This window comes from Oryctolagus cuniculus, chromosome 13 (assembly GCF_964237555.1).
Source record: "Oryctolagus cuniculus chromosome 13, mOryCun1.1, whole genome shotgun sequence".
In the NCBI taxonomy this organism is placed as follows: domain Eukaryota; kingdom Metazoa; phylum Chordata; class Mammalia; order Lagomorpha; family Leporidae; genus Oryctolagus; species Oryctolagus cuniculus.
Genome location: NC_091444.1, coordinates 99942403 through 99966781, shown reverse-complemented (window position 1 = coordinate 99966781; position 24379 = coordinate 99942403). Strand labels below are relative to the sequence as shown.

Genomic DNA, 24379 nt, shown 5'->3' with positions numbered 1-24379 from the left:
TATCACCATTGATCATCTCCAGCCTTTAATAAATGCCTCGCTCAGTACGCAGGCTCAGTGTGCATGCGCCGGGTGATTTAAACGTGTGAGGCCTGTGCATGTTTTCAGATGCTTGAGGACCAACTGAAAATACACAGTGGAGCCAAGATCTTGAACATTCAAAAGGCATAGTTGACTTTGCATCCAAAGTCAAGTCCGGGTAAAAGGCTTTCTTTTATTAAAATCTAAAGATATTTAAAATTGAGCTTTTCCATGCTCCGGCTGTGCAACAGTGTTTTCGGCTTTTGTGGCTGCCCTTACTTGGGAATGGACTCAGATACGCTTTTAAGTGCGCTTTGTTTAAAACATTAATATTTCTGGGACTGGCACTGTGGCGTAGCAGGTTGGGCTGCTGACTTCGATGCTGGCATCTCATGTGGGCACCAATCGGGTCCTGGCTGCTTCATTTCTGATCCAGCTCCCTGCTAATGGCCTGGGAAAGCAGCAGCAGATGACCCCAAGTCCTTGGGTCCCTGCACCCACATGGGAGACCCGGAAGAAGCTACTGGTTCCTGGCTTTGGCCTGGCTCAGCTCCAGCCATCGTGACCATTTGGGAAGTGGATGGAAGATCTCTCTCTCTCTCTCTCTAACACTGACTTTAAAATAAATAATTCTTTAAACAAATCTTTTTAATTTTCATTCCAATTGCATATGTTTATGGGATACGGTATGATGATTCAATACATATATACAATGTATAATGATCAAGTCAAGTTAGTTAGCACCCATCTCCTTAAACATCTTTAAAAGTTTTGGTTTACTACTCAATAATTGTGTGTATTTGTAAAGCATAAATATTTCCAACTTTTTGAGGGAACAGCAGAGACTTTAAAAAGTAAACAACAAGAGAAATGGATTTCTAAGAGAGTGAGCACTTGGCACAGCAGTTAAGGTACTCTTTGAGATGCCCGCATCCCCTAGTGGGGTGCCTGGGTTTGAGCCCAGACGTCTCTGCTTCCCATCCAGCTTCCTGCTGGTGTGCACCCTGGAAGGGCACAGGCACTTGGGTCCCTGCCACCCGTTTGCGAGGCTCAGATTGAGTTCCAGGCTCTTGGCTTTGGCCTGACCTAGCCCTGGCTGTTGCAAGCATCTTGGGAGTGAACCCATGGACAGAAGATGAGTCTCTGTGTCTCTGCCCTGCAAGTAATTTAAAAACAACACCAACACCACCAGCCCTCGCCTGGCCTCATGGACACCTGGAAATGATCTCTACTTAGGAGGCAAGGTCGGGGACCTGTTTGCCGTCAGTCTTACAGGTTCACGTCAGGTGTAGAGATGTGTATGTGCCAGCGCCGTGGCTTACTAGGCTAATCCTCCACCTAGCGGCGCTGGCACACCGGGTTCTAGTCCCGGTCGGGGCGCCGGATTCTGTCCCGGTTGCCCCTCTTCCACCAGCTCTCTGCTGTGGCCAGAGAGTGCAGTGGAGGATGGCCCAAGTCCTTGGGCCCTGCACCCCATGGGAGACCAGGAGAAGTACCTGGCTCCTGCCATCGGATCAGCGCGGTGCGGCGGCCATTGGAGAGTGAACCAGCGGCAAGGGAAGACCTTTCTCTCTGTCTCTCTCTCTCTCTCACTGTCCACTCTGCCTGTCAAAAAAAAAAAAAAAAAAAAAGAAAGAAAGAAAGAAAGAAATGTGTATGTGGTGCTGTGTGTGGTAATCGATCTCTGTGATTCTTTCAGGTCCTGTAGGAGTGGGGCTGAATGAGCTGAAGCGGAAACTGCTGATCAGCGACACCCAGCACTACGGTGTGACCGTGCCCCGTGAGTTGTGCCCATTTTACAGGGCAAGAAACTGAGACTGGGTGGTTATGGGGCTTGCCTGGATCGCATGGATCACTGGCAGGACATCTGTTCTCACAATACCTTACTCGTAGATTTTTATGGTGACTTTTAGCACACATACAACTTCACATTATTGTTTACAGATCTCTGAAATAGAAGTCCCACTATTCTGTTTCCCAAAATAAATGCTAATGTGTTCCAGAGTATTTCACCAGCTTTAGGAGCACAACAACCAAACCCACAGAGAGCCGACGGAGACGTCTTACGTTAGAAACTTTTCTTAATGACTTTTGGTAGGCACAAACTAGCAGATAGTGTTCAGCAGGCCATATAGTTCAGATTCGGTCGGTGGCTTTTCAGGACACGGAATTAAATCTGTTTTTGTAAAAGCAGTTTTCGTAGGCATTCTTACAAATGCAATGTGATGCCTGAGACATTTTGATCTCCAGAATAAATGCCATTTGACTGCTTAATATGTTGATGTTAGAAAAAGCTGTCTGAAAGGCTAAATTGAAATGTTGGCTTTTTCAAGTGGTTTTGGTACTTTTTTTTTTTTTTTAAGTCGTTTGTGCCCTTAGCAATGTTCTCTAGTTTGGGAAGAGTTCAACTTTATTTTAAAATCACCATATTCTGTTGCGTCCAGTTACTTCTTGTTACTACATTTTTTCCAAATTGTTGTTTGTAATCATTTTCAGCCCTAAGTTACACGACTGCTGGTTTGTACCAGCAGAGATGAAAGTCAAGGAAAATGTGGAATTAGTTCCCTTTTTCCCTTCCCCCTTTAATTATTCACTTCTCTTACCAAAGCCCAGACGTGGTGTCCTCAGTAATTAGGACCGTTTGCACAACGGTCCTTCGGCCTACAGGTGACCAGCAGTGAAGAGGAGAAACTTAGGAGACACAAGAGCAGATTACAAAGAGCAAAATGAATTGATGCCTTCCCACTGTGTGCCCCTGTCTTCACTCACTAGGCCCTGCCAGCAGAGGTGGCCGTGCAGGGGACACTGTGTCCACTTGGCAGGGAAGGAGACACGCACAGGCAGGAGTCTTTGATCCCTTCCGGGTTCTGCGGATGTTGGCTGCACTTGGATTCTTTTTAAATTGTTATATTTTAAAGATTTATTTATTTATTTGAGAAGCAGAGTTAGAGAGAGAGAGAGAGAGAGAGGTCTTCCATCTGCTGGTTCACGCCCCAGATGGCCACAACTGCCAGCGCTGTGCCAATCCGAAGCCAGGAGCCAGGAGCTTCTTCCCGGTCTCCCCCGCGGGTGCAGGGGCCCAAGCACTTGGGCCATCTTCTACTGCTTTCCCAAACCATCAACAGGGAGCTGGATCTGAAGTGGAGCAGCCGAGACTGGAACCGGCACCCTTACGGGATGCCAGTGCTGCAGACAGAGGCTTAACCTGCTACGCCACAGCGCCAGCCCCCAAGTTGTACCTGAATTTAAACCAGGTTTCATGAAAGCGCATCTCATGCTCCTCCCCCTGTGTGAGCCAGCAGCCCTTTATGGTCGCCCAGTTAGGAGTAGAAACATTTCTTTGGAAGGTGATAAATATCAAAAAGGCCAAGATGCGGATGTGACCCTCTGGGGTGGCTCTGGTGTTCCTGACTTGGGCCAACTACTAAGATGACATGTGCTTCTGAAGTTGTTCTGGAAGATGGAAATTTCCAGAAAGATTGTGGGGTTGGGACTCTTCAAAGAAACCCCCCAAGTTAATCTTTTCCATTCTGATTCAGGTTTCTTCCCCTCCCCTCCCCTTCTTTTCTTGATTAATTGGTTGATTTTTCAAAAGAGAGAGACAGAGAAAGAGGTCATCCATCCACTGGTTCACTCCCCCAATGCCTGCAACAGCCAGGGCTGGGCCAGGCTGAAACCAGGAGCCAGGACCTCCATCTGGGTTCCCACAAGGGTGGCAGGGGCCCAAGCACTCGGGCCATCTTCTGCTGCCTTCTTGGGCACATTAGCAGGGAGCTGGATCGGAAGTGGAGCAGCTGGAACTTGAGCGATAACACCCACTCTTAATTTTCTTAATCCTGTCTTTTCAGAGGAAAATGTCTTAATTTCAATGAAGTTTTAATTTATCCTTTTTTTTTTTTTTTGGTTGATATTTGTGTTCAGTGTAAAACTCCTCAGCTAGCTCAAGGTCACAAAGAAATTCTGTTTTCTTTGAGAAGTTTCATGGTTTTACGTTTAGGTTCTTTCAAATCCATTTCAAATTATTGTTTGTTCTGTTGTTTAACAGGCTTGCCTTGTTCCTCATCTCAGGGGAACAAATTTCCATCTCTCACTGTTGAGTACCAGGGTGCTTCAAAAGTGTGTACAAAGAAGGCATTGAAAGATAACTTTGGGGGCAGGCACTTTGTGCGCTGGTTAAAATGGGGTTCCTGTCAGTGTGTGGATTCAAGTCCCGGCGCCATTGCCCATCCATCTTCCTGCTAATGTGCACCCTGGGAGGCTGCACTGATACCTCAGGTACTTGGATCCCTGCCACCCACTTGAGCAACCCAATGGAGTTCCAGGCTCCTGGCCTGGCCCCGCTGTTGTAGGGATTTGAGCAGTGAACCCGCAGATGGAAGCTCTCTCTGTGTGTCTCAAATAAAAGGAAAAGAAATAAGAAGCAAACATTTTTTTTAAATGGCTGTTTGCTTGGTTTTTTTTTTTTTTTTTTTTTTGGTGCTAACAATATGTGAAATCCATGCATAATTTTTTTTCATAACACACATTTTCCATGAATGTGTTGAAGACCCCTGGTAATGGGACTTTGTAAGTTCTGTTAGAATATTCTGCAGAATGTCGGTGTTTTTATCTTAGCAGGTAGTCCGCAGCTGACGTCTAGACTCTAAGTTCTCTATCTCATTTACCTTTGCTGTGTTGATTGGAGTCTGCCTGGTTCAGGGAGCGGTTTGAGCCTTGAGTGCATGATTCCAATTTCAGCTCAGTTCTACAGCTTTTCTACCTTGGTTTGGGTGGGGTGGGGGTCTGTGCCTCCATTATTGAGGCTGAGATTTGTGTGTTCTTAGTGCTTGTCTTAAAACCTTTGGGATGCTGATTTGAGTCTCAGCTGCATGGATGTCACCCAGGGGCTATTCTTAGAGTTGTGTCAGTTCACAGGGAAAAAAAAAAAAACAGAAAGAAAGTAGCTCCTTCTCCAATTTCCTCCCCTCCTGCATCCCTGCCACGGCCCTCCACAGGGCTTCCTCCCCTCCCACCCCAGCCCAGTCTTTTCACCAAAAAAAAGACAGGGTTTCTTATGGAGCACAGCTGAAGAACATCCCACCACGCTGTTCTGCCAGTGATCCCTTCGTTTGGGGACAGAGCCACAGGGAAAAGGAAGTTAAACTCCTCCGCACAGCACACGGGCTGGCTCCCTCCAGGATCCACCTGCTTATCTCGAAGAGCTCAGAGCCCTTGAGTGGGGTCCTCAGTAGGAAGGAGGGGCTCCAGTGGGCTTGCACTCGCTGTCCTAGCACAGGAGCTGCTGGGTGGGGGTGGGGTTGGTTCTGCTCCTGTTTACTCTACTAACGGATAATCAGGAGCTGCTGAAAGACTTAGAAATGCATGGGGGCCTGAGAAGACGCCCTAGCACCTCTGCAGGGGAGGGGACGAGCAGCCCCTCCGGTCCGTGCGTCCAGGCAGGGAGCAGCTCTAGGGCCTGCCTCACAGCCTGGTGGACTAGGCGGGGGAGTCAGGATCAATAAATAGAGATAGTCAGAGGCCAGCGTTGTTGTGCTGCAGAGGTTAAGCCACCGCCTGCACCTTCCGGCATTCCATGTGAGCGCGGGTTCTAGTCCCAGATGGTCCTGCTTCCAAACCTGGTTACTGGTAATGCACCTGGGAAAGCAGCGGAAGATGGCCCAGGTACTTGGGACTTTACACCCATGTGGGAGACCCGGATGGAGTTCCAGGTTCCTGACTTCAATCTGGCCCAACCAGGACACTATGGCCATTTGGGGAGTGAACCATGGGATGGAAGACCTCTCTCTCTTACTCTCTCTCTTTCTGGGTTGTGTGTGTGTGTTTCCCTCTTTCTCTGTAACTGCCTTTCAAAGAAATTATAAATGAAGAAAATAAAGCTAATCAGCATGTGCTTTTTTAGTTAATAACCACTTTTATTTAATTGTCATAATAACCTTCTAAGTCATGAAGAAATTCAATGGAATTGTTAATCCATCTTCACATTCATGTAATTTTAATATCAGTGGGAAGTCTAAATTTTTGACACGATCTTATATTTTTCTTTGTTGATTTGCTTTTGAACGGTTTAAAAATCCCGTTTAAGAAAACCAAGTACATGTGGTGGTCTGTATTTCAGTATTTTCTTCGGGCTTTTCTAAACTCTTCTGCGTTCAATCACAGATACCACAAGAGCAAGAAGAAGCCAGGAAAGCGACGGCGTTGAGTACATTTTCATCTCCAAGCACCTGTTCGAGACAGACGTCCAAAACAACAAGTACGTGGAATCTTCTAGAATTCTTGGGCTTACTTTTAAGCACATGCCCGTCTATCCAGTTATAGAAAGCCAAGGGTCCCCCTTCATTTGAAATGTATTTTGGTTATTGCAGAATTGAAACCGACTTGAAAATAATCACAGTAATCCAGGGAGTAATTGTGTCCCATCTTCACGTGTGCTGTTTATAACCTGGAGCTGCTGCAGGAGGTTGCTCCTCTTCCAGTCCAGCTGTCTGCTGTGGCCCGGGAAGGCAGTGGAGGATGGCCCAAGTGCTTGGGCCCTGCACCCGCATGGGAGACCAGGAGAAGCACCTGGCTCCTGCCTTCACATCAGCATGGTGCGCCAGCCACAGCAGTCATTTTGGGGGGTGTACCAATGGGAAAAGAAAGACCTTTCTCTCTGTCTCTCTCTCACTGTCTGACTCTGCCTGTCAAAAAACAAAAAACTAATGAGCCACCAGGTCCTATACCCCAGAGTCTCCTACAGCACCCCTCTTCTCACATGGGCGCTTTCACACTTGGAAACACGGTTCCATTTTTGGTACTCGCCTGTGCCGTCTCCTCCAGCAAGCTCTTAAGTTTTCTCCTCCCCCCCCCCCCAAAGGTTTTCCATTTGCTTAAGCATGAATATTTTAGGATATCAGACGCAGCGTGTATTTTAGTGCAGGATTGTGGGATTTTATTGAAACATCGAAATGCTTTTTGCGCCCTTGGCGCAGCCGTTGTGTTTTTATAGCACGTAATTGGCTGTCCTTGTTCCATTAGCCACCACCCAGCTCCCGTGGCTCCTCGGGCCTGTGTGGCTCCTCGGTCACGTGCAGCACAACTTCAGGAGTCTCTGTTGTCTGGCTTACTCCCTGTTTTATTGCGTCGCATTAGTTCCGAAACGGGGGGTGATGGAAAGCATAAGCGTGCCCCTGGACTGAAGTACTTTTCTTCTGCGTTAAGTGTAATCCAAGCAAGTGTTACTGATTTGGAAATATAAAATTGAAGATTTTTTTTTTTTAAGTTGACATTCTGAAGTACTTGGCTCTATTTATTTTATTAAACATAATAAAAAAATAAATTGCGTGTTCAGCCAAAATAGCTTTAACCTATGAATGATGCCTTGCCACCTATAATATTGTTTTAATTCATACAGGGCTCCAATGCATCTCTCGTTTTCTGTAGGTTCATTGAATACGGTGAATATAAAAACAACTACTACGGCACAAGCATAGACTCGGTGCGGTCTGTCCTCGCTAAGAACAAAGTTTGCTTGCTGGATGTTCAGCCCCATGTAAGTACGCAGTGACCTTGCCCTTGACCTGTGTGACCTCGTGCATGTCACCGGCACACTTAATGTGTACCAAGTCTGCAGTCTGCACGCGTTTCGGCTTCTACGGCACTTTGCCAGGATGTCAAAAGCATTTAAAGGTACATGGAGACATCTTTGGTGACAAAAATGCCTGTCAGGTTATTAGCAAACGGGAGTGGAGAAGACACCCAAGACCCGTGTTTGGGTTTGTAACTCTCGTTTGTGTTTGGTTTTTGTCAAGTAAGGCGACTCTTAGATATTTCTGTGTGTTAGTTTTAGTTACTTATTTATTTTGAAAGGCAGAGTGATAGAGGGAGAGAAAGAGAGATTTTCCATCTACTGCTTCATTCCCCAAAAATCCGCATCGGCTGGTCCAGGCTGAAACCAGGAACCAGAAACCCCATCCAGGTCTCCCATAATAGTGAAAGGGACCCAAGTACTCGAGCCATCTTTTGCTGCCTTGCCTGGAGCAGTAGCCGGGCGCTGGATCGGAAGTGGAGCAGCCAGGACTCCCCTGTCGGATGCCTGCATGGCCCATGATGTCCTAACCTGCTGAGCCACTATGTGGGGGAGGGGGGGAGATAAAAATATTTTCAAATACAAGTTCAGCTCTCCAGCCTTTTTTTTTTTTAAGGAGGTTTTTGTTACAGCTAGTTATCAAGGACCCTCTGGGTAATAATAATATCAAAAGACTTACTGAGTTTAGGGAATTCTCTCCCACACACAGGTAGATGGAAGGAATACAAAGGGCCCAGGGAGGTGAGTAGAAGTCACAGAAACCTACTGTGTTTTCTATGAATAATAGAAGAGAGCGGCTTGGAGGCCCCAAACACAAAGTGATGGAGAGGACAGGGGCGGGTCAGGACCCTGATTTGATCCGTGCACATTATATGCATTTTCTGCAATGTCACCCTCTACCCCCTCACACTAAGGTAATTAAAAAGTATCTATTTTTAGTCTATTGACTGTTAATAAAAATTGTGTTTAAGGAGGTGAAAATCCTAACTAAAGTGAGCTGAGCACCACACGTATCTAATTATCTATCATACCATATGCCATTCTGGTATGTGCAGTTAATGGTTTAACCCATTAAGTACCAACTTTTCAATTCTGCAATATTTAAGCAGCATACTATTTATTTCAGAGTTATCATAGTAGTAAATTTATTGCTCAATGTCAGTCTTTTTTTTAATATTTATTTCATTTAGAAGGCAGAGTTACAGAGAGGCAGAAAGAGAGAGAGAGGTCTTCCATCTGCTGGTTCATTCCCTAGATGGCCAAAATGGCTGGAGCTGGACCAATCCGAAGCCAGGAGCTTCTTCTGGGTCTCCCACGCGGGTTCAGGGACCCAAGGACTTGGGCCATCTTCTACCGCTTTCTCAGGCCATAGCAGAGAGCTGGATCAGAAGAGGAGCAGTCGGGATTGGAACTGGCGCCCGTATGGGATGCTGGCACTGCAGGTGGCGGCTTTAACCCTACGCCACAGCACCAGGCCCCTCAATGTCAGCCTTTACTGGAGTCCTGTGTCTACGACAATAGAACATACTCAGTAAAAGAATTTTCTCCTGAGCAAGCAAATGCGGTAACCATTGGTGTTAGGAAGAAATGCCAGTGGCTTTCTCCCTTACAGACAGTGAAGCACCTAAGGACGCTCGAGTTCAAGCCCTACGTGATCTTTATAAAGCCTCCGTCCATAGAGCGATTGAGGGTGACGAGAAAGAACGCCAAGATCATCTCCAGCAGAGACGACCAGGCAGCTGCAAAGCCCTTTACGGTGAGTACGGGCACGTGCTGCGAGGACGCACAGCTGTCCCCGGAAGCAGCCCGCTGCCACCGGCAAGGCTGTCACGGGTGAACCTGTGGTCCAAAACTCTGCAAAGCGTGGACTTGGATTTGGGTACATGCTTCTTCAACAGTTGTGTCATAATTGCATTTTGTGCTTCCGTGAGTGGCTCTTCTGTTGTTACCTTCCCTGCCAACTCCCCCAAATGCCCGTCCTACCTGGCGCGGGGCTGGGCCTCAGCCAGGACCTGAGGACTTGGTCTGGGTCTCCCGCATGAGTGGCGGGGGACCCAAGTGCTTGAACCATCACCTGCTGCCTCTCCAGGTACACGTTAGCAAGAGGCTGGACTCAGCAGTGGAGCCGGGACTCAAACCCCAGCACTCAGGCTTGGGATATAGGATGGACATGGCCCAGGCAGTGTCTTAACCACTGTGCCAGATGTCCACTCCGAGCTCTCTGTATTAAACTGACTCAAAAATATTTTGTCTGCTACTATGAATATTTTGTCTGCTACTATGAATATTTTGTCTGTTATGCATACATATTAGATTTTCGTAGGCCAAACATTTATATAAAAAGGCTAATTATTTTCAGACCAGCCTTACTTTTAAATCTAAAAAGACCAAAGTCAGTTACTTTTAACTCATTTGTAATCTAGATGAAAACTGTTAATAGTGTGTCTTGTTATTTACTTAATTTGCATCGATAATCATATTTGACACAATAAAAGTAAAAGCACCATTTGGGGTATAGGATACATCGACTAATATTAATATTCCACAATGAATATTACTGGAATTGGTGACTGTGATGTGTTAATGACTAGAATGGCTTCTACACAGCCAATCAAAATACTTCCTGGCTTCAAAATGTGAACAGGAGGGCTCCTCAGACGCTCATAATGAGATTGGAAGGGTATGGCAACCACCCTCCGTAAATGCATCCAACTGGGGAAAGTAGCTTATGTTCTAAATTCCTTCCTATGAATAAGCATAAATAACGCAGCCAGGGGCTGCATCAGCACCAGTTCTTTTTTCCCATATCCCTGTCACACATAATGAGTTAGCGACTGCTCCTCTTAAATTCAGCATATGAGGGGGTTTTGACTGTTGGAGGATTTCAGTTCCAAGCTGATCAGAGAGGTAGTTATAGAAATGAGGGCCTGCGAAGAACTTGTGGTGAAAGAGGGTAATTTTTATTTCTGGCTGAGATGAAACACTGAACACTGAGCAGAGCAGCAGTAGATCAACCAGTGGTGGAATGTTTGCATGGCTGGGAAGTGATGTCATTGCCTGGTTAACCGATTTTTTTTGTTCCGATACTTCCTTCTGTAGGAAGAAGACTTTCAAGAAATGATCAAATCTGCACAGATAATGGAAAGCCAATATGGCCATCTTTTTGACAAAATTATAATAAATGATGACCTCACCACGGCCTTTAATGAGCTAAAAACAACTTTTGACAAATTAGAGACAGATACCCATTGGGTCCCTGTGAGCTGGCTGCATTCATAACTTAGGAAAATCCCCATAATTGGTTTTTTAATTGAGTGCATGGTTAAATCAGTTACCATTTTGGTGGTAGGGTTGTTTTTTTTTTTTTTTTCTCTGTATCACTGTCATAGCTGTACAATCTGGGTTAAAACCAAATGCCGGTTTTGTGTGTATCTTTTACAGGCTTATTTGAAACACAGTGTGTGAGTCTTAAGAGTCAAAATCAGAATTTGCACAGTACTGTATTCCGAGCAAAACTCTGAAACCTTCTTGTAGTCTGTAGTAGAACTCTGTCTGGGCTAGATTTTTTTTTTTTTTCCTTTTAAAGAGACGTAGCTGGAGACTTAAGGTAATATGGGACTTCGGTGCTTCATCCGGGCTCAGAGATGGGCACCACCGTGCAGTCTGCGCGTTAAGCCCTGGAAGACTTACCTGAGTGGCCTCGGGCAGCTCCAGACAGATGCGGAAGCTTTGCTGCTCTCCACGTGACCCATCATGGATTTGTCGGGGCTGGCAGGAAGGCAGAGGCCTCGCACAGGTCCCCCAGTGCTTCATACACAGCACGTTCACACTGTGCATTTTGAAGGAGTCACCAAACGTTGACCTTGAGTGAGTGGCCTCGGCTTAGTAGCTTGGGAAGTCCTGATGAGTGCACCAGCAAATATGCAATAAGGGAAAATAGATTTAAAAAAAAAAAATCATTGTGTATGCAACTAAAAACCCTTCCTTAAGGCTTAGGAAGCCTTAGGAAGAACGAGGGATACCTTGGGGCAAGAGATGATGACACGGGACATTTTCATTTGTAAATCCTCATGAGACCCTTTCTGAAGCCCCCAAAGTGGTGGGTTTTTAACTGACTGAATTTTCCCAGTAAATCAGAAGAACATGATTCCCATTCTGAAACATATGATATGACTAGAGAAAATGTCATCACTTTTCAGATACGTACAATGGATCACCATACATTTAAATTTCAGTAAGATAGGTCCTGGAAAAATGTTCATGTAACATTAGCTTTTTTGTCACCAAAGCAATCGTTAACACCAATGAGACACCATCGTAACGTTGGCTCTTGTTAGAAGTTCAAGAAAGACTCTTAGATGGTAAACATCAAGATCTCTCGTTTTCTTTATACTACTGATCTTCAGCAAGCAAATCTGATAATTTAAAATATCAGAAATATCTGTATGCTCCTTAAGAGAATTCATTGCATCTGTGACTTTTAAACCGAAAAAAGATTATTTTTTGTTGATCTGTAAAGAGAGTTTAAATGTCATGTTTAAAGAAAAATAGAATGTAGTGAAATTTTATATATTTATGAACTATTTGAAAGGCATATTTTTTTAATTTTTAGACGGGGCTATTCATAAAACAAATTGATTATATGTAAAGATGTCATAATTTAAAATACTAGTTTTGTAACTCGAAGTCAGCATTCCATGTAAATACTTTTCTTGCACAGATAGAGCCACAAGTGCATTCGGTATTTGGTAGAGTTATGACTCGATGTCTGTAGACCTGCCAGCTCACCTGCGACAAACACATTCAGAAACTCCCCCTGCGGCCTGAGATGCATTCTCAGCAAAATCACCAGGTGATCAGACCAAGCGCTACTTAACCACAGCGTCCAAATAATGAGTTCCAAGTCGATGAGCAACAGTAGTTTAGTTTCAGAAGCAGCAGGTGAGGAGGAAGGTCATCACACCTTGACTATGAAGCTATCGAATTGTACAGCAGATCTAAGAAAAGCACATGTCTTTGTTTGGGATGGAACATTTCAGTTCTTGAACACGGATGAGAATTTCCTATAGAGCAAGAACTTCCTGTACCAAGAATGGGGGTGCATGCAGCGAGTGCGTGATTTTGGCAATCTACTGCATAATGTAGGCAGTCCAGATTCTTTCTCCTTAAACATCGACAGTGATTTTCTTTTGAAAATTTTCACTTGCAGATAATCGCTTTGGTTCTTTCCTTGGAGGCTAGAGAGAGTGTGACGGTACTGGAACCTGTCCTTTTTGGTAGTACTGGTGGTGGTGGTGGTAGTAGTGATGGGGTGTTGCCAAAATGTGACAATCCAGGCCTCCTCCCTTTTTTTTTTTTTTTTTTTTGTTGTTGTTGTTGTTTTTAAGACCAGATCTAGAGAACAATATTTTCTTAAATAATAAAGAGAAAGCACTTTGGCAGTTTGAGAAATCAGGTAGTAGACATAGCTTTATCCATGGTGTTCACATATGGCCATCTTCATGTCTGCAGAGAGATTTCATTAAAATTTAGTGTGGCCTGGCCAGACCTGAAGGCCTGCTGATAACCACAGCAGAGGCCCCAGAACCGGTACTTCCTTCCCATGGCTCTCTTCTCCGGCGCGGAGATCAGCAGTGTGCCCTCTGGCCCAGCAGCAAGCTCCCAAGGCAGAGTGGCAGCCACTATTTGAGAAAAACAGGGGTGCTGGCTTTCATAAGCCATGTAATGAAAACTGAGAACCAAGAAGGAAATTTTGTGCTCTTGTGACTTGACAAATTAGAATTGGTGAAAAGCAAATAAAAAGAGGAAATTGAACTTTATGATTTTTTTTTTAACCATGACTTGACTAAGCAATATGGGAGTTCTTTCTTGGAATCTCCTGAGAGTGTGGAATGATTGAAATGTGTCAAAAGTGTAATAACTCACAATTGACAAGTATGTAAACTTCTCAGAGCTACAAAACATGTTGTTAAAGTCTTCCTGAAGATACAGATTTTTATTATTTATTTCCTTTTTGAGTAGTGAGGATTTATAAGTAAATGTAATGGAAAACCTTTGATCTTAATAAAGTATCTTGGAACAATGTATGTACTTAATTATTTTTCCACTCGTTATTCCACTCTATTACACTGTTAATTTGTTCTGTTACGCTGCTATTCGCTGTGACAGAGCAACTTTGCCTTTGTGCTGCGGTAGGAAGTGAATCATTTGAACTTGCCATAATGAAAACTGAATTTCCTGTTTCATTTCCCATCAAACACTTCTGGCATCCAGGTCACTGGAGACACAGAGCTCGCCAGCCTTCCTCTTCCCCATACAGTACAGTGTTGGAGCATGTGGAGAAACACAGTGGGATGGTCCTGACCAGCCCTGAGGGGGATACCCCTGCACCCTCTGCACCTTCAGGAGTCAGCGTGCTGCACAACCCTCGGCCTTATAAGTTGCAGATGGGCAACACCAAACTTCTCAGCCACACACACGTGGGAACAGACTCCACTGCTTCTGCAGGCAAATTCATTAATGCAGGTCTTGTAGCAGTTAAGAGCATGGGGCGTGGGGGTGGGCACACCTGCCCTTTGGGACACCCTCATCCCACATCAGTGCCTGGGTTCAAGTCCTGCATCCGCTTCCAGTCCAGCTGCCTGCTAACGCACACCCTGGGAGGCAGCAGGTGATGGCTCAAGTGCTTGGGTCCCTGTCACCCATGTCGGAGACACAGGTGGAGTTGTTGGGTCCTGGTCCAGTCCCAGCTATTGTGGGCATTTGGTGAGTGAACCAGTGGATGGAAGATTCATTCATTCTCATTATCTATCTGTCTATCTATCTATCTATTGGTGAGTGAACCAGTGGATGGAAGATCCTTGGTTCTGCTTTTCAAATAATTTTTTTTAAATATTATTTAAGGTAGAAAAATGTCATGTATTTCCTGTGTACAGATTCAGAAACAGAGAGATACTTCTCACCCTACCCTCACTTCCACCCACACTCCCACCCCTCCTCTTCCCTCTCCTATTCCCATTCTTAAGTTTTACAAAGATCTATTTTCAGCTAGCTTTATACTCATAAGATTAACCCTACACTAAGTAAAGAGTTCAACAAATAGTATGAAACAAAAAACTGTTCCTTAACCATTGAAACAAGGTAATGTAAATAATCATTGAATTTCACAATGTCAATTTCATTCCCATAGATTACCTTGTAAGTACTCTATTAGTTACCACAGATCAGAGAAAACATGGTATTTGTCTTTTTGGGGCTGGCTTATTTCACTAAGCATAATGGTTTCCAGTTACATCCATTTTGTTGCAAAAGACAGGATTCATTCTTTTTTATGGCTGAGTGGTATTCCATAGTGTGTGTATACCATAATTTCTTTATCAGTCATCAGTTGATGGACATCTGGGTTGATTCCATTTCTTAGCTATTGTGAATTGAGCTGCAATAAACAAGAGAGTATAGATCACTCTTTTATATGCTGATTTCATTTCCTTTGGGTAAATTCCCAGGAGTGGGATGGTTGGGTCATATGGTAGGTCTATATTCAGATTTCTGAGATACCTCCATACCATCTTCCACAGTGGCTGCACCTGTTTACATTCCCACCAGCAGTGGATTAGGCTACCTCTTTCTCTACATCCTGGCCAACATTTGTTGATTTCAATGTGAAAGCCATTCTAATGGAGTGAGGTGAAACCTGATTGTGGTTTTGATTTGCATTTCCCTGATGGTTAGTGATCATGAGCATTTTTTCAAGTGTCTGTTGGCCATTTGAATTTCCTCACTTAAAAATTGCCTGTTCAAGTCCTTTGCCTGTTTCTTACTGGACTGTTTGTTTTGCTATTGTTGAATTTCTTGAGCTTAAGACTGTACTTTTGGGGATCATTTCTATGGTGCAAATTTCTTGAGCTATTTATAGATTCTGGATATTAACCCTTTATCAGTGGCATGGTTTGCAAATGTTTCTCTCATTCTGTCAGTTGCCTCTTCACATTGCTAAGTGTTTCTGTTGCAGTGTAAAAGCTTCTTAGTTTGATATAATCCCATTTGTCAATTTTGGCCTTGATCGCCTGTGCTTCTAGGGTCTCTTCCAAGAAGTTTTTGCCTATGCCTATGTCTTGCAGAGTTTCCCCAATGTTCTCCAGTAATTTGATGGTCTCAGTCACAGATTTAGGCCCTTGATCCATTTTGAGTGGATTTTTCTGTAAGGTGTAAGGTAGGGTTCTTGTTTCATACTTGTGCACATGCAAATCCCGTTTTCCCAGCACCATATGTTGAAGAGACTGTCCTTGCTCCAGGGATCGACTTTAGCTCCTTTGTCAAAGATAAGTTGGGTGTAGATGTGTGGATTGGTTGCTGGAATTTCTATTCTGTTCCATTGGTCTACACGTCTCTTTTCGCCAGTACCAGGCTGTTTTTTTTTTTTTTTTTAAGATTTATTTATTTATTTGAAAGTCAAAGTTACACAGAGAGAGGAGAGGCAGAGAGAGAGGTCTTCTGTCTAATGGTTCACTCCCCAATAGGCCGCAACAGCCGGAACTGCACCAATCCGAAGCCAGGAGCCAGGAGCTTCTTCTCTGGGTCTCCCACACGGGTGCAGGGGCCCAAGGACTTGGGCCATCTTCTGTAATCCCAGGCCATAGCAGAGAGCTGGATCAGAAGTGGAGCAGTTGGCCGGCGCCACTGCTCACTAAGCTAATCCTCCGCCTGCGGCGCTGGCACACAGGGTTCTAGTCCCGGTTGAGGAGCTGGATTCTGTCCCGGTTGCCCCTCTTCCAGGCCAGCTCTCTGCTATGGCCCGGAAGTGCAGTGGAGGATGGCCCAAGTGCTTGGGCCCTGCACCCACATGGGAGACCAGGAGAAGCACCTGGCTCCTGCCTTCGGATCAGTGTGGTGAGCCGGCCGTGGCGGCCATTGGAGGGTGAACCAACGGTAAAGGAAGACCTTTCTCCCTCTCTCTCTTTCTCTCTGTCCACTCTGCCTGTCAAGAAAAGAAAGAAGTGGAGCAGTTGGGATTTGAACTGGCACCCATATGGGATGCTGGTGCTTAAGGCCAGGGTGTTAACCTGCTAAACCACAGCACCACCCCCTAGGCTGTTTTGATTATAACTTCCCTGTAGTATGTCTTATAATCTGATACTGTGAAACAAAGCTGATACCTCCAGCTTTTTGTTATATAAGATTAGTTTAGCTATTGAGGGTCTTTTGTGTTTCCATATGAATTTTAGCTTCATTCTTTTCTAGATCTGAGAAGAATGTCATTGGTATTTTCATTGGGATCACATTGAATCTATAAATTTATTTTGGTAGTATGGACATTTTGATAATATTGACTCTTCCAGTCCATTAACATGGAAGATTTTTCCTTTTTTTGTGTGTCTTACATTTTCTTTCTTTAATGTTTTATAATTTTCATCATAGAGGTCTTTGACATCATTGATTAAATTTATTCCAAGCTATTTAATTTTTTGTAGCTATTGTGAATGGGATTGATCTTAGAAATTATTTTTACTTTTAATTATTTAAGGATTTATTTACTTGGAAGGCAGAGATACAGACAGAGTGAGAGTGAGAGAGAGAGAGAGATCTTCCATCTGCTGGTGATGGCCTAGGCTGAATCAGGCTGGAGCCAGGAGCCAGGAACTTCTTTGGGGTCTTCCAAGTAGGTGCAGGAGCCCAAGCACTTGGGCCATCTGCATCTGCTTTCCCAGGAGCATCAGCAGAGAGCCAGATTGGAAGTGAAACAGCCAGGAGTGCCCCCCCACCAATGCCTGGTCTTTAAAATACTCTTTAACATATTAGGGGCCCAAACAAGTCACGCTATAGACATTTGTTTTATTGGACTCCACTTTTTTTCCCTCTCCCTCTGGATAAAAGTTTAATCTTAAAATCCAAGTCTGAGAGAAAGTTGTTAATGGTTTTTGATTTATCATGATTGTGTTCTAACTTTGTTTGCCCCTTGGGCTTCTTGTCTGAGAAAACTGAAAGGCTGGCCAAACACTAGTCGAGTCTACCATTTGAACGTGGTAGCGTCTCTTTAATTGCTTAATTCCCCTTGGGCATACTCATGCCAGATGTTCATTTGTTGAGTCCTTGCTCCATGCCAGGCATTTTGCTAATTAACAGTAAGTAGCCTGTCTGCAATCATCAGCTCTACTCACATAGAAAAGTTCTAAATAGAAATATATTTAGGTAACTCTGGAAACTGGCTACAAATCAATATAGTTATTGTAAAAATTAAAGAAAATGGTATATAGCAAAAGTAATGAGTATATTATTACTAGGAATCTAGAAAATACCAACGTAGCAGGATAGAAGGAGGATATCGCACTTTTCTGCTGTGGCATAGTAGGTAAACCCACCCATGATGCTGGCATCCCATATGGGTGCTGGTTCCAGTCCCCCCTGCTCCACTTCCAATTCAACTCTGCTCGTGTGCCTGGGAAAACAGCAGATGGCTGTTTTCAGTTTTCTCAGACAAGAAGCCCAAGGGGCACACAAAGTTAGAACACAATCATGATAAATCAAAATGCTTGGGTCACTGCCACCCATGTGGGAGACCAGGATAGAGTTCTGGGTTCCTGGTTTGGGCCTGGCCCAGCTCCAGTCATTGTAGCCATTTAGGGGGTGAGCGAGGAGGTGGGAGTTTCTCCTTCTCTTTCTCTCCTTCTCTGTAACTCCACCTATCAAATCAAATAAAATCTTTTAAAATAACTTTTCTAAATATAAATTTAAAAAGTGAATACTTTTTAAGAACTTGAAAGCAATCACCCGTGGGACTGAAAGTAAATATAAAAAGAGTTTTAATTTTCCCTGTTGTGGGTGTTGTGGCACAGCAGAGTAAACCTCTTGGGACATCCACACCCTATATTCGAGTTCCAGTTTGAGTCCCAGCTACTCCACTTCTGATCCAGCTCTCTGCTAATGCAGCCTGGGAGGCAACAGATGGCAACTCAAGTGCTTGGGCCTCTGCCATCCTCGTGGGACACCCAGGTGGAGTTCCTGGCTGTTGTGGACATTTTGGAAGTGAACCTGTGGAAGGAAGATTCATCTCTCATCTCCCCTCCCCTCCCCTCCCCTCTTCTCTCTCTCTCTCTCTCTCTCCTCTCTCTCTGTCCCCCTCCCTCCCTCCCTGTCTCTTTCAGGTACTTGAAAGTAAATGAACATTTAACACAAAGAGAATCCTTAAGGTGATATGACAGAAACAAGATCAAATGTGTCTCATACAACAAATATAAATGGCATAAATTCATGAATTAAGAGATTTCAGCAACAGCAAAAATTGAAACTAACCAGCTGTTTCCGAAAACCAAATGTTTCAATAAGATTGGTAACCAAATGCCAGGCAAGTGCAAGCAAACAAAAAGCAGGAGGAAAAATAATGATATCAAGGAAGAATTTAATGTCCATTAATTGGGTCAAAAAATCACTCTTTGTCCATCAATAGTGTAAGCCACAAAAGGGAGAGCACTGAGGCAGAAAGGAAGAATTGGGAAACATGGTCAACAAAACCACATTATTTGGTAATCTGCAAAAGGCTTATCTTAGGCCTTAAAGAAAAATGGTTATAGAGGGTCTGAATAATGTGGTTCCTCAAGCTGATCTTATGGTTTGAGATGAATGATTTGTACTGAAAGCTCAGACTATACCTCACTGAGCATTTTGAAAATGTTTTAAATTTATTTTCATTTATTTAAAATGCAGAGAGAAAGCCCTTTCATCCACCAATTACTCCCCCAAATGCTTGCAATAGCCAGGGCTGGGTCTGGCTGAAGCCATAGATGAACTCTAGGAGGGTCTCCCACATGGGTGACAGGAACCCAAGTACTTGCGCCATCACCTGCTGCCCCCCAGGGTGTGCATTAGCTGGAAGCTGGAATCAGAAGTAGAGCCAGGATCCAAGCCTAGGCACTCTGATGTAGGATTGGATGTCCAATTAGCATCTTTAACCTCTGCTCCAAACACTGCTCCATTGAGCATTTACAAATCAGAATCCTAGTGTAGGCTAAACTAGAACTTCCTTAATTCCAAAATGTTTAAATACTGTAAATTATGTTTTGTATTCACAGCCAAATAGAACTAGAAATGAATAACAAATAGAATCCAAAAATAAGATCTAAAATTTTTTAATGTTAAAGCATGCTGATCATTGGGCAGATAAAAATGAAATTGCAAACTATCCAGAAAATAACAATGGCACTGTCAGAATCTGCAGAATATGAGTAAAATTAACTCAGGAAAAATTTTCTCTTCAATATTTTTTCTGAGAAATTAATATAAATAAACATTGGTTCCAGCAACTGGGGGAAAAGTAACATGAGTAATATTTTGGCTAGGTTATCCCATACACTGAATTTCCCGGGAATGCACTAGCATGTAAGTCAAAGGAAGATTATACTTCATTTTTTTCCTGAACTCTACCAGGAAGCCCTCACGGTTTTCTGGTGTGTAGGTCTTCAGCTGGGCATGTCTGCATGCATCCCCACCCTGGCATGCACAGTAACTATCTGCATTTGATAGCTACTGTCTTCTAGGGAGACTTGCTTGAGCATGTCTATGTGAAAATCTGCATGGTTTCATTTTCAACAGATTTTCATTAATTCTCCCATCCATTATGATGAGGCATTTTTTTTAATTCAGCAGAGTACATTAACTGTGGATTTTTATTTCAGGATAGCAGAACGATATTACACAATTTCTCTTAGGGGTAACGGGATAGGCTGTTGTCGCTTCACATGTACTTCTATTCAAGTCTCACCGATTTTGCACCTCCTGAATTTCACCACTCAACCTGTTGTAATGTTATAATTTGGTGTGATTAATATATAGCAGCATAAAAGTATCCTCAGAGACACTACTGGTATGAACAGACTGCTGAAATAGTTTTAAAGTTTTTCCAAAAAAACTAAGAGGATTAAATAAAATAATGTACATTAATACTGACCTAAATATTAACAGATTCAGCTGAGACAGGTGTTTGACCTAGTGGTCAAGACACCCGCCTCCCACATTGGAGTGCCCGGGTGTGATGTCTGGGTCTGGCTCCTGGCTCCAGTTTCCTGCTAATGCAGACCCTGGGAAGCAGTGACGATGGCTCAAGTAGTTGTATCTGTGCTCCACATGCAGACCTGGAGTTCCTAGCTCCTGGCTTTGTCCCAGCCAAGTCCCAGGCCAGTGTAGGCATGTGCAGCCAGGTGAACCAACACATGGGAGATTCTCTCTCTCTCTCTCTCTCTCTCTCTCTCTCTCTCTCTCTCTCTCTCTGCTTCTGTCTGACTAATCTGTGGAAAGGTGGGAGGAATTGTGGAAATTTCTTTAACTAGATGGAGGTCTGCCCCTGCCAAGGCACATGCAGGCAGGACTTGAAATCCAATAGACCTATAGCAGGTTAATTTTTACATTGAAAATGTTGTATGGCCTGTGAATGATGTTATCAATATCCAAATGGCCCTTGGCAGAAAAAAAGGTTCCTCACCCCTGAAGGGGATGCAAGGTCATTTGTGGTTTCTGGAAGAGCAGCTCTGTGTGGCTGACAGTTGAGATAGGTTTTCTAAAGAAGGAAAATAGCTTTGTAACTTCATACACTGAGCTCTTCAGCTGGTGAGAACATGCAAAGCAGGCTGCAGATACCTGCTAGGAGACTGACAGACCAAGTGTAACAAAAGCTTGGTGCCAGGTTCTCTTAGGCATCAAAGAAGGGGCTGGTGTTGTGGCCCCTTGGTGGGTTAAGCCACTGCCTGGGACACCTATTGGAGCGTGTTCAAATCCCAGCTACTCAGCTTCCAGTCCAGCTCCCTGCCCACTGGGAAAGCAGCAGAAGATGGCCCATGTGCTTGGGTCCCTGCACCCACATGGGAGACCTGGATGATGCTCCTGGCTTCAGTCTGGCCCAGTCCTGGCTGTTGAGGGCATGTGTGGAGTGACATGAGAAGGGAGAGGTTCAAGAGCTCTGGGGACAGGTAACTCCCACATGGAGGACTAGAGTGGAGGTGAGAAGGAGAGTGTTGGTAGGAGTGTCCAAGGGGCCTTCATTTTCTTCATAAATTAGGAATAATGAATTCTCAGAGTTGGTCTAGCTATTTTTTTAAGTAGCTTTTTTTTTTTTTAAGTGTCTTACCTTCCCTGACTGGCATAAAATAGCATTTGCATATTACATTGCCTGGAATTCCTTGAGCTTAAAAATAAATAAAACTTGAGTTGTTTATTTATTTGAGAGGCAGAATGATCTCCCAGCTGCTGGGTCACTCCCCATATGCCTACAATGGCCCAGGCTGGGCCAGGCTGAAGCCAGAAGCTGGGAACTCAATCCAGGAATCCCATGTGGGTGGGAGGAACCCAAGTACTCGAGCTGCTACCCCAGGGTGTGCATTGACAGGAAGCCGGAGTCAGGAGCAGAGTCAGGATTCAAACCCTGGCTCTCTGATATGGGATGTGGGCCTCCTGACTGGTGTTTGATCTGCTGTACCCAACATCTGCCCTCTTTCAGTCTTAAGTGTCCAGGTACCCAGGCCAAACTGGCTTCAGTTAAAAAGCACTCTGCTCCTGTATCTGGATAGCCCAGGGCGGAGCTGGCCGGAGTTGGTGTTTGATGTTGGGGCTATGGCAACATTATCAAGACTTGGATCTTTGTGTTTTGAGGCACAGGGGGTTGGCCTGGCTCCCTGGGTTTCCTTCCATGGACTGGCTGCACTCTCAGACAGGTTCTGCATTCGGGATACAAGCCAGCTGTACTAGGAACTCCCCGCAAGACAGCTGGACAACAGGGGGTCCTCTGGGAACTCCTGACAAAGTCCTGACCTTTCTTCCAATTGCTCTTCAAGGCAGACTCTGTTAAAAACCCAGATTCTGGGCCCCAGCTCAAGAGTGAGATGTGGGGTGAGGCCTTGCTAACAAGTTCCCGGGGGAGGTGCTGCCCCCAGGCCTGGGCCCACATGCTGAGAACCATTGATCTCCAAGCAGCCAGGGTCACCTCCACAGGGTTGAGGGCAGTTCCTGCCCAAGATGTGCTTGTCCAGGAGGGCATGTCTCTTATGGGAGGTGAGAGCTGGGACCACAGGGATCACCATTCCCTGTGCAAGACCTGAGTTTTTTTGACTTGTTGGATCTGGTAATAGGGGCAAATCTGAATGCAGAATGTAGGTTTATTTGTCTTAGATCTGAGAGGCAGAAAGAGTTCCCATCTATCGGTGTTACTCCCCCTCCCCTAAATACCTGCAAAAGCCAGAGTTGGGGCAGATGGAAGCCAAGAGTTGGGAACCCAGTCTGGGTCTCCCACAGGGTTAGCGGGGATACACCAACTTGACGCCTTCCAAATGTCAGGTTAGCAGGGAGCTGGAGTCCGGCACAAGGCCAGGACCTGAACCCAGGCGCTCTGATATGGGGCATGAGTGTCGCAGTGGCGGCTTCAGTGCTGCACCAAGCGCCTACGTCTGTGGGTTAATCTTCATGTGAGTGTGGAAGCCCAGCTCCTTGTGAACACCTGGGAGGTTCCTTGCCCCAGGTTTGCAAGTCAAAGTTGAGTGTGCGATGGCCGGCGCCGCGGCTCACTAGGCTAATCCTCCGCTTTGCGGCGCCGGCACACCGGGTTCTAGTCCCGGTTGGGGCGCCGGATTCTGTCCCGGTTGCCCCTCTTCCAGGCCAGCTCTCTGCTGTGGCCAGGGAGTGCAGTGGAGGATGGCCCAAGTGCTTGGGCCCTGCACGACCAGGAGAAGCACCTGGCTCCTGCCATCGGATCGGCGCGGTGTGCCGGCCGCAGTGCGCTCGCTGCGGCGACCATTGAAGGGTGAACCAATGGCAAAGGAAGACCTTTCTCTCTGTCTCTCTCTCTCACTGTCCACTCTGCCTGTCAAAAAAAAAAAAAAAAAAAAAAAAAAAAGTCGAGTGTGCGGAACATTGTGGTGACAATCAGTTCTGAGTGTGTTCTCCAGCCCCTTGTCTTGGGGCGCTGGCCCCTTCATTGGCCTTGATAGTTTTTGACTTTTATATCGATCATAAATCTGGGGCCTCTTTTCCATATTCTGGGAAAATGGACCCAAATCCACGCTAAATGATGCCAATACTGTATTATTTTGAAGGCTCGGGGCCTGGGTTCCTTCCATTGGTTTTGCCCTAACCTACCCCTCCCAGGTTTTCAGTTCCACAAAGCAATCACTTTTCTGCCACAATTCAAGTCTGCTTCACAGAGCCCCTTGTGGAATAGTATGACGACTAATCCCCGCGGGGGCCATCAGGGAAGGCGTCCTGAGTATGCAGAATTCACTGGAGAGGCTCAGGGGTGCGAAGATGGAGGAAGATGGAGGAAGCCCAACAGGACCAGACCCCAGGTGTCCAAGGGTGCTGCCTGAGATGAAACTGACGAGATAAACAAGAGTCAGGTCACAACCAGCTTCCTGACATCCTCTAAGGATCTTAAAAGCAAAGGGGAGAGAGAACTCAGGCTGATGAGATGATCGTGGCCAAGGCAATGGAGCCAAGTAGACAGATGTTGAAAGCTGTGGCATGAGCATTAGCAGAGGCGGCGCAAGGGATGGGGACTGCAGGCTGTGAGAGGAGGGCGGCTAGCAGCATAGTGCCTCGGAGAGCCTGGAACAGGGTGGGGTGGGTGGGGAGAAGAGAGCTCAGGTTTACATATGGTTAAGTTTGAGGTGTCTGTGCAGGAAGCAGGTGCAGCTGGATATGTGGATCTGAAGCTTCGGGAGAAAGAACCAGACTGAAGTTGAGGATTTGGAAGTCCTCGCCATACAGAAGGTGATCCAAGGATAGAGAACCACACAGAGAATGTGTAGAATGAGGAAG

The 24379-nt window shown here is 45.2% G+C and overlaps 1 protein-coding gene across 5 annotated transcripts in view; it reads left to right on the top strand.

Annotated features, from left to right (window-relative positions):
• MPP7 (MAGUK p55 scaffold protein 7) overlaps window positions 1–24379 on the top strand; it is a 270834-nt gene that overhangs the window by 224655 nt on the left and 21800 nt on the right. For 3 of the 5 annotated variants that reach the window (XR_011381720.1, XR_011381719.1, XM_070056057.1), the window contains 4 exons: window positions 1721–1801; window positions 6181–6274; window positions 7444–7552; window positions 9201–9344. Coding sequence is in view for 3 of the 5 variants with exons in the window: in XM_070056057.1 (XP_069912158.1) it covers window positions 1721–1801; window positions 6181–6274; window positions 7444–7552; window positions 9201–9344 (428 nt within the window). In the remaining 2 variants the exon portion in view is untranslated. Of the gene's footprint in view, window positions 1–1720; window positions 1802–6180; window positions 6275–7443; window positions 7553–9200; window positions 9345–10687; window positions 13671–24379 lie in introns of those variants that run through there. The other 2 variants (XM_051821591.2, XM_008268037.4) reach the window with 1 other exon arrangement.